The sequence below is a fragment of the Amblyraja radiata genome, chromosome 7 (assembly GCF_010909765.2).
Source record: "Amblyraja radiata isolate CabotCenter1 chromosome 7, sAmbRad1.1.pri, whole genome shotgun sequence".
In the NCBI taxonomy this organism is placed as follows: Eukaryota; Metazoa; Chordata; class Chondrichthyes; order Rajiformes; family Rajidae; genus Amblyraja; species Amblyraja radiata.
The window spans coordinates 61376498-61390262 of NC_045962.1; the positions used below are offsets into that span (position 1 = coordinate 61376498).

Sequence of the window (13765 nt, forward strand, 5' to 3'; positions counted from 1 at the left end):
TTCGCTACCATTTACCATATACGTCCTATTTTGATTTGTCCTGCCAAGATGTAGCACCTCACACTTATCAGCATTAAACTCCACCTGCCATCTTTCAGCCCACTCTTCCAAATGGCCTAAATCTCTGTAGACTTTGAAAATCGACTTAATTATCCACAACACCACCTATCTTAGTATCATCTGCATACTTACTAATCCAATTTACCACACCATCATCCAGATCATTGATGTATATGACAAACAACAGTGGACCCAACACAGATCCCTGAGGCACCCCACTGGTCACCGGCCTCCAACCTGACAAACAGCCATCCACCGTTACTCTCTCCCATTCAGCCACTGCTGAATCCATCTTGCTACTCCACTATTAATACCCAACCATTGAACCTTCTTAACCTCCCTTCCATGTGGAACCTTGTCAAAGGCCTTACTGAAGTCCATATAGACAACATCCACCGCTTTACCCTCATCAATTTCCCTAGTAACCTCTTCAAAAAATTCAAGATTAGTCAAACATGACCTTCCAGGCACAAATCCATGTTGACTGTTCCTAATCAGACCCTGTTTATCCAGATGATTATATATATTATCTCTAAGTATCCTTTCCATTAATTTGCCCACCACTGACGTCAAACTTACAGGTCTATAATTGCTACGTTTACTCTTAGAACCTTTTTTAAACAATGGAACAACATGCACAGTATGCCAATCCTCCGGCACCATTCCCGTTTCCAATGACATTTGAAATATTTCTGTCATAGCCCCTGCTATTTCTACACTAACTTCCCTCAATGTCCTAGGGAATATCCTGTCAGGACCTGGAGACTTATCCACTTTCATATTTTTCAAAAGTGTCAGTACTTCCTCTTCTTTGATCCTCATAGTTTCCATAGCTACCCTACTTGTTTCCCTTACCTCACATAATTCAATAACCTTCTCCTTGGTGAATACCGAAGAAAAGAAATTGTTCAATATCTCCCCATCTCTTTTGGCTCTGCAGATAGCTGTCCACTCTGACTCTCTAATGGACCAATTTTATCCCTCGTTATCCTTTTTCTATTAATATAGCTGTAGAAACCCTTTGGGTTTACTTTCACCTTACTTGCCAAAGCAACCTCATATCTTCTTTTAGCTTTTCTAATTTCTTTCTTAAGATTCTTTTTACATTCTTTATACTCCTCAAGCACCTCATTTACTCCATGCTGCCTATAATTATTGTAGATCTCTCTCTTTTTCCGAACCGTGTCCAATTTCCCTTGAAAACCATGGCTCTTTCCAATTATTACTCTTTCCTTTCAACCGAACAGGGACATAAAGATTATGTACTCTTAAAATGTCACCTTTAAATGTTCTCCATTTCTCTACTACATCCTTCCCATCAAACAAAATGTCCCAATTCACTCCTTCTAAATCCTTTCGCATCTCCTCAAAGTTAGCCTTTCTCCAATCAAAAATCTCAACCCTTGGTCCAGTTCTGACCTTCTCCATAATTATATTGAAACTAATGGTATTGTGATCACTGGACCCGAAGTGCTCCCCAACACATACCTCCGTCACCTGACCTGCCTCATTTCCTAACAGGAGGTCCAGCACTGCCCCTTCTCTAGTAGGTACCTCTATGTATTGCTGCAAAAAACTATCCTGCACACATTTTACAAACTCCAATCCATCCAGCCCTTTTACAGAATGTGTTTCCCAGTCTATGTGTGGAAAATTGATGGAGAATTTCCATGATGAAGGATGTGCAGTGCTGTCTGTTGTTCAGCAAGTCCCAGACATGAACGCACGAAGGTGCAAATGTGGAAGTTCATGATTTGTTTTTTTCAGATAGCTTGGAACCATTAAACAGGATCTGGCTTTTGACCTGCCAACAATTTCCAATTTGATGCATTCCCAAATATAATTACTCTTCAGTAGGAATTAGGTACTTTTTGTAATGTTAAACCAAATCTATTTTTTATAGAGGCTTGATAACCAACTGCATGTCATTTGAATTTCCATGATGAAGGAATGCCTTTGTTTTTTGTGTTATTTTAATCACAACTTTTGTTATCCATGTAGCAAGAAAGCATTGGTGCTCAGTTTAGTCAGATGAGCCTTGGCCGTCAGCCATCTGCTGAAGTTCCGGATGCCCATACTGCCATATTCCCATCATCAGTTGTACTTCAGCCACAGCAACAGCCTGGCTTTATCATGGCATCCCCAGGACAACCCCTTTCTACTCCTGGCTATTCTGCCTCCGGTGCATCAGTTAGTCAGCAAGTGCTTCAACAACAGGGATATGTGCAGCAGCCGATTCAGCAGGTAAAATACTTAAATATTAGTTATCCATTCTCATTGTAAACTTCTCTTGTTTAAGATTTATTCATCTATAATTGTGGCTTGAGAAATTGTCCCAAGAAATGGTTTGTGGCCTAAACCCCATACCATTTAAGGCTGTAGATCAATCCATGATATATCTTTTATATATTTCTGGTTGGAAGACATTGTTATCATACCCATTCCTTTCTATGAACAAAAAGTTTGCGTCATTTGCTGATTAATGCCGTGAAACAACTTCGTATTCAATGATTGTGATATATTATACAGCCCGAAACTCAAATCTCTTCGGATAAAATAACAAAACGACTCATTTCAAAGCTGATACTGCTTTTTATTGTCCCAATCAGCATTTGAAAATACTTTAGGCTATGTTCTGCAGTACCCTGTTTCTCGACTTTTGCATAATTTTTCACATAATTTGATTTAACATGTAACGAGAGAGAATAGGGCTCCTCAGAAACCAATGTGATCCCCTCTGTGTGGAGTCGCAGGAGATGGGCTCGGTCCTCAAGGAGTATTTCCCCTCTTTTTTTACCATGGAGAAAGATATGAAAACTGGGGCATTTGGACAGTTAATGGAGATGTCTCGAGGATAGGCCCTGTTATGGTCAAAGAGGTGCTGAGTGTCCTAAGGTGTATGATGGTAGATAAATCTCCCGGGCCTGTTCAAATATATCCGAGGACACTGCGGGAAGCTAGAGAAAAATTACACTTGTGCTGAAGAATCTTGGTTTGATTCTGTTTCATGATATGTTAATGAATATTGGCAATTAAATTAGTTTGTTATTGTCATGTGCACCGAGGTACAGTGAAAAGTTTTTGTTGCGTGCTATCCAGCCAAAGAAAAGACTAGACATGATTACAATCAAGCCGTCCACAGTGTACAGAAACTGGATAAAGAGTACAGCATATAGTGCAAGATAAAGGCCAATTAAAGATTGCTCAAAAGTCTCCAATGTGGTAGATGGGAAGTCAGGACTGCACTTTAGCTGGTGAGAGGGCGGTTCAATTGCCCAATGAAAGCTGGGAAAAAGAAACTGTCCTTCAATCGAGAGGTATGCATTTTCAAACTTGTATATCTTTTGCCTGATGGGAGAGGGAGTGACCAGAGCAAGACTGGTCTTTGATTGTTTGGTGGCCTTGCGGATGCAGTACAAAGTATAGCTGGAGTCAATGGAACGGAGGATGGTTTGCATGATGGTCTGGGCTACGTCCACAGCTCTGCAATTTTATGCGGTCTTCCAACTGTTGTTGGAAAACTGTTGTTCCCAAACCATGCTGTGTTGCATCCTGATAAAATGCTTTCTACGGCGCATCTGTAGTAGTTGGTAAGGTTGTTGGGGACATTTCTGCCGAACTTCCTGAGCCTTCTAAGGAAGTTGGTGGGCTGTGTTAGCCATAGCTTCGATGCAGCTGGTCCAGAAGAAATAGCTGGTCATATTTATTCCTACAAACTTGAAGCTATCGAAGTGTAGCAGTGGTTGAGGGTGTTTTGGCCCCTCATGGTACAAGAGACATGCTGATGGTATTTTGGTAGTACGCTCAAGGTTGGCTTGATTCAAGTCCCCATCTACAATGACCAGGGCTTTGGGATGTTTTGTCACAAAGCTAGCAATAGCAAAGTACAGCTCATTCAGAGCAAGCTTGATGGCAGCATGGAGTGGGATGTGAACTGCTGTCAGGATAGCTGAGGTCAATTTCCGCCACAGCAAAAAACACCTGTTTTCGCTTTTTTATTATGGGGTATTGTGTATAGATTGATGATAAAAAAAATGAATTTAATCCATTTTAGAACAAGCGTAACAAAATGTGGAAAAATTGAAGGGGTCTGAATACTTTCTGAATGCACTATAAATAAATATCTAAATGGCGAGATTTGGAGGGAGCCAGCTGCATGAATCACAGAAAACATACAGCATAGGAAAAGGTCCCTTGGCCCACTATATCTGTGCTGAACATGAGGTCAAGATCAATGGGTGACTGAAGAAGGGTCTCGACCAGAAAGGTCACCTATTCCTTCTCTCAAGCATTTTGTGTCTCCTTCGATTTAAACCAGCATCTGCAGTTCTTTCCTACACATAGTCTGATTGTCATTTGCAGGAGAAATGTAAGAATCTGTCAAGGAAAGGAAGCCAGCTGATGGGATAGGATCAGAAATTATGTATTTTTGGGACATTATAATGGCAGAATTAATGATTGGTCAATGTGACAATTTTGAATTTTCAAAAATCACTTGGTAAGATGTCACACTGGTGGCTGTTAGAATTAAAAGTTATGAGATTGTTTAGTTTATTGATTCATTAATTGTCAATAGACTAAGAATCATTGGATCCTTTTTTGGTTAACAATCTATTTGGATGACGAGATGTGTGATTTGTACAGTTTTGCTGGCTGTGACCAGTAGGTGCAAAAATGTGGAGTTATGAAGTTATCTATTCATTAAGAACAGCAAACTAGCGTGGTGATGCAAGAAACTGCAGAGGCTTGAATCGTGTGTAAAATACAAAGTGCTGGAAGAACTCAGGTGCTGCCTGACCCGATGTTCCTCCAGTACTTTGCATTTTTGTATAAAACAGCCAAATGTTTTTCAAGTGACACCCTTGACAGTTGTTGGTATTGAGAGGGGTCTTTTGCATCCTTGTGCCCAAAGACCAAGAAGCAATGTAGTGCACAATGACTGTTTCTGGGGCTGCAACATCAAATATTATTCTATTAGGAAATGTGTTAGATCAAATTAGCAACAAAGCACAAACTAATTCATTGGAGAATCAGTGGCATGTATGTGCATATTTTTACTGTATGCTTTTACTGTACCATTTTGACATTATGAGCTGAATTGTCTATGGCCTGTTGATCCCTGGCACTTCACCTCCCACAGGATTTCTACAGTTGTGTTGACCTTTTGTGGCCAAATGTTTCCCACATGCCCAAGGGCGCAATACCGTAGGTGCACTAGCTGCCCAGTATTGAAAACAAACCATGCAGTAAGTTAGCCCAAGGCAGCACAAACTGAATTTGCTCATTAGGTGAAGTGAGGTTTCTATCTTAGACACAAAAAGCTGGAGTAAAGGGCCTGTCCCACCAGCATGCGACTGCATGCGGCAAGCGTGACCAAACGTGGTGGCTTGAGGCATATGGACTCGCGGGGCCGGTCCCACTTCCAACCGCGGAGCCGTCTGGAGCTGGTCCCGACATCATACTCACCAATCAGCTGGCAGGAGACGGGCCGACTGAATTTGGGCGTCGCACGCTGTCGGGCGGTTACGTCATCACGCAACGGCACACCGGGCGGTGACATCATCGTGCAACGCCACGCGCTAGGCGTACGCCATCAAGATGCTTGAGCCGTACGGCCTCGCGGGGCCGGTCCCACTTCGATCGCCGGAGCTGTATGGAGTTGTGCGGGGCTGGTCCGGACATCGCGCGGGGCTCCGAAAAACTGACACTGTCCAAAAATCCCGCGCAGCAACGGCCTGTCGGCCCGCCACCGCATTGAGGCCGTACGCAGAGCCTTGACGGGCGTACGCAGTGTCTGGACTCCGTACACAGCATCTTGACGGCGTACGCCTAGCGCGTGGCGTTGCACGATGATGTCACCGCCCGGTGTGCCGTTGCGTGATGACGTAACCGCCCGACAGCGTGCGACGCCCAAATTCAGTCGGCCCGTCTCCTGCCAGCTGATTGGTGAGTATGATGTCGGGACCAGCTCCAGACGGCTCCGCGGTTGGAAGTGGGACCGGCCCCGCGAGTCCATATGCCTCAAGCCACCACGTTTGGTCACGCTTGCCGCATGCAGTCGCATGCTGGTGGGACAGGCCCTTTACTCCAGCTTTTTGTGTCTAAGATAGAAACCTCACTTCACCTAATGAGCAAATTCAGTTTGTGCTGCCTGGGGCTAACTTACTGCATGGTTTGTTTTCAATACTGGGCAGCTAGTGCACCTACGGTATTGCGCCCTTGGGCATGTGGGAAACATTTGGCCACAAAAGGTCAACACAACTGTAGAAATCCTGTGGGAGGTGAAGTGCCAGGGATCAACAGGCCATAGACAATTCAGCTCATAATGTCAAAATGGTACAGTAAAAGCATACAGTAAAAATATGCACATACATGCCACTGATGGCTCTGCGTACGGCCTCAATGCGGTGGCGGGCCGACAGGCCGTTGCTGCGCGGGATTTTTGGACAGTGTCAGTTTTTCGGAGCCCCGCGCGATGTCCGGACCAGCCCCGCACAACTCCATACAGCTCCGGCGATCGAAGTGGGACCGGCCCCGCGAGGCCGTACGGCTCAAGCGACCACGTTAGGTCGCGCTCGCCACATGCAGTCGCATGCTGGTGGGACAGGCCCTTAACTCAGTGGGACAGGCAGGATCTCTGGAGAGAAGGAATGGGTGACGTTTTGGGTCTTTTTATCTCACACCACAGATTCAGGGCACAATTTCTCATTGACTTAATCATTTAGATTTCATTTCTTATCTCTTTAGAAGAATGTAATCAGAATCTGGCCATGAAATTCAGCTCAGAGGAAACAACACTTTAATTTTTTTAGAATCACCACCAAGTCGATCTGCAAAATGCAAAAAACTTGCAGAAAAGATTGAAGGAAATAGTTTTCAAGGCACAAACAAAGGTTTTTGTAAATAAAATTTTGAGCATTAACAAATATTTTCATAGTAACAAGCATTAACCTTTCATTGTGGCCATTTTATATCATGACTATTGATACTTAAGAATAGACCAACAAAAAAAAAGTGATTATATCAAAGCATAATCTTTTGAGGCTCAGAGAATCTATGTTGTTATTTGGGGTGACTTGTTGAAAACAACAATTGTGCTATGTACAAATATATGTTGAGATTCTATGTCTTGTGAGATAATTTACTCAAAAACTGTCTTTGTATTTCTCAATTGTTAGATAATGTATCAAGGAAACAATCCTTTACAGGAAATGTTCTTTTCCTTTTTCAGCTGCCTAGCTGCTTCTGTGCTCCAGGTCAGTACCCCCATTCCAATCAGCAGTATCGGCCACTTACCCCTGTCCATTTTAACACCCAACAGAATCAGCCACTGTCTCAAACTACCCCTCAAACAGGTTGGTTTCTGTTTGTGTACTTTTTACTTCTTGTGATCATTTATCATGTACGTAAATGTTTTGTGTATGTTATTTCATTATTCTGTGATTTTTTAAATAATCATTATATGCTTTTAAGAAAATCAAATTTTTTGCAAAAATATGGAAAATAATGCTTACACTTCAAATCTTAATTTACAAAAAAATGAGATTCTTTAAGGAATTATGCTCTGGCATCCTTTGTAAAAATAGGTGGTGCTGAATGAACAGATGTGGAATTTCTTTGTGACCTTCAAACTACTGTCAGTTAAATTTTTTGCAAACATTTGGATGTTGGATTTGAATAGCTAATCAGCACTTCTGAGAGTTGTTGAATACGGGGCCGGAGCACTGTCCGAGAGTGATATGTTTCTCACAGTGAACCGGTCTCTTTTTCAGCTGCTACTTAAACTGCGAGGGAAAGTATCTCGATCAATGGTTTATAATGCAGATATGAAATATTGTGGACTGAAACTCGTATCTGTAATGCTTTTAATATCCAGAGTGAGATTCGTTTAAATAGCTGAAATTCAGTGTTAATAAATATTAGATGCTATTTTAATCATCATTATATCACTTCAGGAATGCTTCATTTTTAATAGTTTTTTAAATTCTGTTCATCTTATCTATCATATCATCTATCTTCAACTCTCGTGCCATCCGACCGGCTGCCGTCCATCTGGCTGCCTGTCTGCCTTTTGATTCGTTGACTTTCTGCCTTTTGATTTGTTGACGGCTGCTCCTTCCTATCAGCTTCCAACACACTTCGAAACAGCTTCCAACACACTTCGAAACAAACTTGCAAGACAGGAACACTCTGAACCTTTCACTGCTGCAGCAGGCAGGGGAGGTGCAATTGGATTTTGGAGGCAGGGGAGTGCTGGAATCTTACATTTGGGAACGGCTTCAGTTCCATTGGAGGAGACGAGTGCATGGTGGAATATTGGGTTGGGGGATCACACCATTGGGGGAGCAGACCCAACGGGTCTGCACTTGGTCTAGTTATTCTATAAAACTCTCGCCCCATCCGTCCGACATCCGTCCGTCCGGCTGCCTGTCTGCCTTTTGATTCGTTGACTTTCTGCCTTTTGATTTGTTGACGGCTGCTCCTTCCTATCAGCTTCCAACACACTTCGAAACAGCTTCCAACACACTTCGAAACAAATTTGCAAGACAGGAACACTCTGAACCTTTCACTGCTGCAGCAGGCAGGGGAGGTGCAATTTGATTTTTTTTTAATCCACTGCTGAGGGAGGCAAGGGGAGTGCTGGAATCTTACATTTGGGAACGGCTTCAGTTCCATTGGACGAATATTGGGTTGGGGGATCACACCATTGGGGGACCAGACCCAACGGGTCTGCACTTGGTCTAGTATCATATATATCTATCTATATACTTTTAAAACTGTGTGTGTGTGTGTGTGTGTGTGTGTGTGTGAGAGATTCGATTTTCAGATTAGATTTTTGGCCTTTGATTCCTTGGTCCGCCAAAACCACATGCAAGACTCTGAGATTTTTTCCATTTCGCTAGAGATTTCACTTTTACATTCGCTAATCCACTCCTCATTACATTTAGACATTTTTATGTACACATTTTAAAATATAATCCTTCCCCCCCCCCCCCCACTCACTCAATTTTAAAGATCTAAACGGCTCTTACCAGCTGCGACATCACAATGCACAAATGCCGACCAATCCAGGCCCACCTGCCTCCAGTATGCCTCCAAGTACGCTCGCGCCACGGCTCCCGCTGCTGGACTCCAGCCCACCCGCCTGCCCGCACACTCCAACCCCCACCCCCCCCCCACTTCACCTCTCCTTCCTCTTCCCCCCTTCACCCCCACCCGCCCTCCCCCCAGACAGAGCAGAACGTTGGCTGTTGCCAGAACCGCTACAATAGGCGCTGCTGGACTCCAGCCCGCCCGCCTGCCCGTACACTCCAAACCTCCCCCCCCCCCGTTCTCAAAATGCTCTGCAGATCGGGAGGTCACCGGAGGTCACAGCCGGTCACCGGCTTGAACATGGCGGCGGCAGTTAATGTCGCGCTGGGCATTACTCTCTCTGGGAAACCTGAAAATCCTCCGTTGATCGCAGGGACACGAAGCTCTCCACGTCGCCTGAGGTGGGCCCCGTCCGACCCGCCCGCTCACCGAGTTCAGGTCCGCCCTCTCCCTCTCTCTCCATCCTCTCCCCATCCTCCTTCCCTCTCCCCCCTCCCTCCCGCTGCAAACCCAACGTGCTGCCGCGCCTCTCGCAAGTCCTTTGATAAAAACCTTGCGATCCCCCTCTCTCTCTCTCTCTCTCCCCTCCTCTCTCTCTCTCTCTCTCCCCCACCTCTCTCTCTCCCCCTTTCTCTCCCTCACCTCTCCCTCTCTCTCTCTCTCTCTCTCTCTCTCTCTCTCTCCCCACCTCTCCCTCTCTCTCCCCCCTCCCTGTACCCCCACCCCTGTCCCCCTTCCCTGCTCCCTCTCTCTGTCCCCCTTGCCCCCCTCCCTATCCCCCCCTCCCTCTCTCCCCTCCCTCTCCTCCCTCTCCCCCCCTCCCTCCCTCTCCCCCCCTCCCTCCCTCCCTCTCCCCCCCCCTTCTCTCCCCCCCTTCTCTCTCTGCCCTTACTCTCTACCCCCCCCCTCTCTAGACGCGCCTGCGAGTTGGGGGCTATGTGTCAGTAGATAGGGCGATTATGGGGTAAAAGGAACAAACTAATAAAATTAATATATTAACAATGGGGGTAGTTAGGCTGTGTGCGGGGGGGGGGGGGTAGTTAGTGTGTGTGTGGGGGTGGTTAATGTGTGTGACGCCGCATGCCCCCCTCCCTCAACCGCACGTTGGGGGAACTTGGTCTAGCACTTGGTCTAGTATCTATTAAAACTGTGTGTGTGTGTGTGTATGTCATTTTGCCTTTGAAATGTATTTTCTCGAAAACCAGACACTAATACGCTGAGATTTTTACATATTTCGGTGGCGATTTAATTTTGGATTTCGGAAATCGACTCCTCCCTAAATTTGAACAATTATTTCCCTAGATTTTTAATAAAGTTCACAAAACGGACTGTTTTTTAAAATCAAACCGTTGCGGCAGCTGCGGACGTCACAATGCCCTTGCTCGCGGCACCCCCCCCCCCCCCCGCACTCGATTAAAGCAGATGCTTTCAACGCGCAGGCGCACTTTCCACCACCCTTTCTTCCCCCCCCCCCCCGTTATTTTTTCACCTCCCGCTGTGCTGCGGACCAAAGAGCCCGAGGGAATAATGATCAGCAGGGCCACCTTCTCATTGCGTGTCCCCGCTGCTTTTCACCGTCCTCAGATCGCTCTGTGCCTCGCTGGCGGCCCGCAGGCTCACTCGGGACCACGCCCGCCCGCCCACTCCCCTCTCCCCGTACTCGGGGTCTGAAGCGTTCGGGAATCGGTCCTCTGTGACGACCCGGAGATAAGAGAGGATGTGCCGAGGATGCGAGTCCATGGAGCTGAGGCTCACTCTGAGTCCAACGGCTGCTGGGCGGCCCTACCTCTCTCCTCCCTCCCTTCTTCCCCCCTCCCTTCTTCCCCCCTCTCTTCTTCCCCCCCTCCCTTCTTCCCCCCCTCCCTTCTTCCCCCCCTCCCTTCTCCCCCCTCCCTTCTCTCCCCCTCCCTTGTCCCCCCTCCCTTGTCCCCCCTCCCTTCTCCTCCCCTCCCTTCTCCCCCCCTCTCCTCCCTTCACCCCCTCCCCTCTCTCCCCCTCCCCTCTCTCTCCCCCTCCCCCCCGCTCCCTCCCCCCTCTCTCCCCTCCCCCTCTCTCTCTCTCTCTCCCCCTCTCTCTCTCTCCCCCACCCACCTGCCCTCCCTCTCATACCCTCCCTCCCCTAAACCCCCTCCACCCCTCCCCTACCCCCCCCCCCCCTCCCTCCTCTCCACTCTCCTCCCATCTCCTTCTGTCTCTTGCCCTTCTGTCTCTGCCCCTCTCTCTCTGTCTCTCCCCATTCTCTCTCTGCCCTCACTCTCTACCCTCCCCCCTCTTAATAATATTAATATTAGATCAAGGGGGGGTACTTAGCATGTGTGTGGAGGTGGTTAGTGCGTGTGACGCCGCATGCCGCCCCTCCACCGCAACCGGGCGTTGGAAAACAGACCCTATGGGTCTGTACTTGGTCTAGTATCTATTAAAACTGTGTGTGTGTGTGTATGTCATTTTGCCTTTGAAACATATTTCCTCGAAAACCAGACACAAAAACGCAGACATTTTTACATATTTCGGTAGGGATTTAACTTATGATTTCAGAAATCTAATCCTCTCTAGATTTCGTCAATTATTTCCCCAGATTCTGAATAAAATTGTTCACAAAACATCAACAAATTTTAAAATCAAACTGCTGCATGAGTCACAGTGCCACCTCACAGATGTCCAATCACAATGGATCTCATTTACATATATGACATCACAATGGGACAGGGGTGGGTGATTGGAACCTTCACATGGTCCCACTAAAATCAAATTGCTGCATGAGTGACAGTGCCATCTCACATATGTCCAATCACAATGGATCTCATTTACATATGCCATCACAATGGGACGGGTGTGGGAGATTGCAACCTTCACGTGGTCTGGCGTGCGCAATCAAATAAGATCAAATAGAGCAAGTTGTCCTACCCCCCTCCCTATCTACCCCCTCCCTCTCCACCCTCCCCCCTCCACCACTACCCCTCCTATCCTTCCCCCCTTTCCACTCTCCCCTCTCGTCCATCCCCTCCTCCTCCCCCCTCCACATCTCCCATTCCTCTTCTCTCCCCCTCCACCTCTCCCCCTCCACCTCCTCTTCTCCCCCTCCTCTTCTCTCCCCCTCCACCTCCCCTCCTCTTCTCTCCCCCTCTCCTCCCTTCCACTCACTCACCCCCTCCTCTCCCCCCTCTACTCTCTCTCCCCTCTACTCTCCCTCTCTCTCTCTCCCCTCTACTCTCTCTCTCTCTCTCTCTCTCCCCTCCACTTTATCTCCCCCTCCCTCCCTCCCTTACGCCCCCTGCCTTTGCCCCTCCCCCCTTCTCTCCTCACCTCTCTCCCCCCTTCTACCTCCCCCTTCTCTCCCTCCTCTCTCTCCCTCCTCTCACCCCCCTCTTCTCTCTCCCCCTCCAATCTCTCTCCACCTCCCCCTCTCCCCTCTTCCCCCCCACCTCTACCACCCTCTCTCCTCCTCCTCTCTCCCTCCCCCTCTGTCCCCTTCCCTCTACCCCCCTCCACTCCCCCTCCACCTCTTATTCTCCTCCCCCTCTCCACCCTCCCCTCTCCCCTCCACTCCCCCTCCTCTTCTCTCCCCCCTCCAGCTCTCCCCCTCCTTTTCACTCCCCCCTCCAACTCTCCCCATCCTCTTCTCTCCCCTCCAACTCTTCCCCTCCCCTCTCCTCCCCCCCTCACTCACCCCCTCCTCTCTCCCCCCTTCTCTCTCCCCCCTTCTCTCTCACCCTCTCTCTCCCCCTTCTCTCTCCCCCTTCTCTCTCCCCTTCTCCCTCCCCACTTCTCTCTCTCCCCTTCTCTCTCTCCCCTTCTCTCTCTCCTCTCCTCTCTCTCCCCTTCTCTCTCCCTTCTCTCTCTCTCCCCCTCCTCTCTCTCTCTCCCTTCCTCTCTCTCTCTCCCCCTCCTCTCTCTCCCCCTCCACTCTCTCCCTCTCCTCTCTCTCCCCCTCCAATCTCTCTCCACCTCCTCACCCACCCCTCTCTCCCCCCTCTACCACCCCCTACCCCACAGCCCCCACTGCAACCACACATTGAGGGAACGGGACCCAGCGGTCTCCCCTCCCTCCCCTCTCCCCACCCTGTCTTCCCATACCCCCCCTCACCCCCCCCCCCTACCCCCCTCCCCATGTGTGTGGGGGTGGTTAGTGTGCGTGTGAACCCGCAGCACCCCACCCCCCCCCCCCCCCCCCCCCCCCACCGCGCGTTGGGGGGAACAGACCCAGCGGGTCTGCACTTGGTCTAGTTATTATTAAAATCTTAAAATATACACAATTTTCTGCTTAAATTTGGGAAGAAAACTATTTCACTCTTGGTAAAAATGTCCATGGTATCAGACACTGTTTCTTTATTTTTGTGACCATTAAGGTGAGTAAAAACATCTAAAAATGGAATTGTGCTTGTAGCTGTAAGGAAGCGTACCAATTTATCAATTTACTTTGCCCTACTTTTTCTCTTCAGGGGAAATTGATCATAGTATGCTCTGCAGTACAGATAATTGAAGCTATTCATGGTGATGGTACAGTCTCCTGTCAGTTTCAGTGAGACCTTTAGATGGTCACCATGTATAACATCAATCATGTAATTTGGCCATTGAACCTTTCAGCTAAAATTAGAACATTCTTCTAAGACAA

The 13765-nt window shown here is 47.7% G+C and overlaps 1 protein-coding gene across 14 annotated transcripts in view; it reads left to right on the forward strand.

Moving 5' to 3' along the window:
• Positions 1–13765, forward strand: part of r3hdm1 (R3H domain containing 1) — a 212127-nt gene that overhangs the window by 118540 nt on the left and 79822 nt on the right. For all 14 annotated transcript variants that reach the window (XM_033024673.1, XM_033024675.1, XM_033024663.1 and 11 more), the window contains 2 exons: positions 2062–2304; positions 7292–7415. In XM_033024673.1, coding sequence (XP_032880564.1) covers positions 2062–2304; positions 7292–7415 — 367 coding nt within the window. The remainder of the gene's footprint in view (positions 1–2061; positions 2305–7291; positions 7416–13765) is intronic.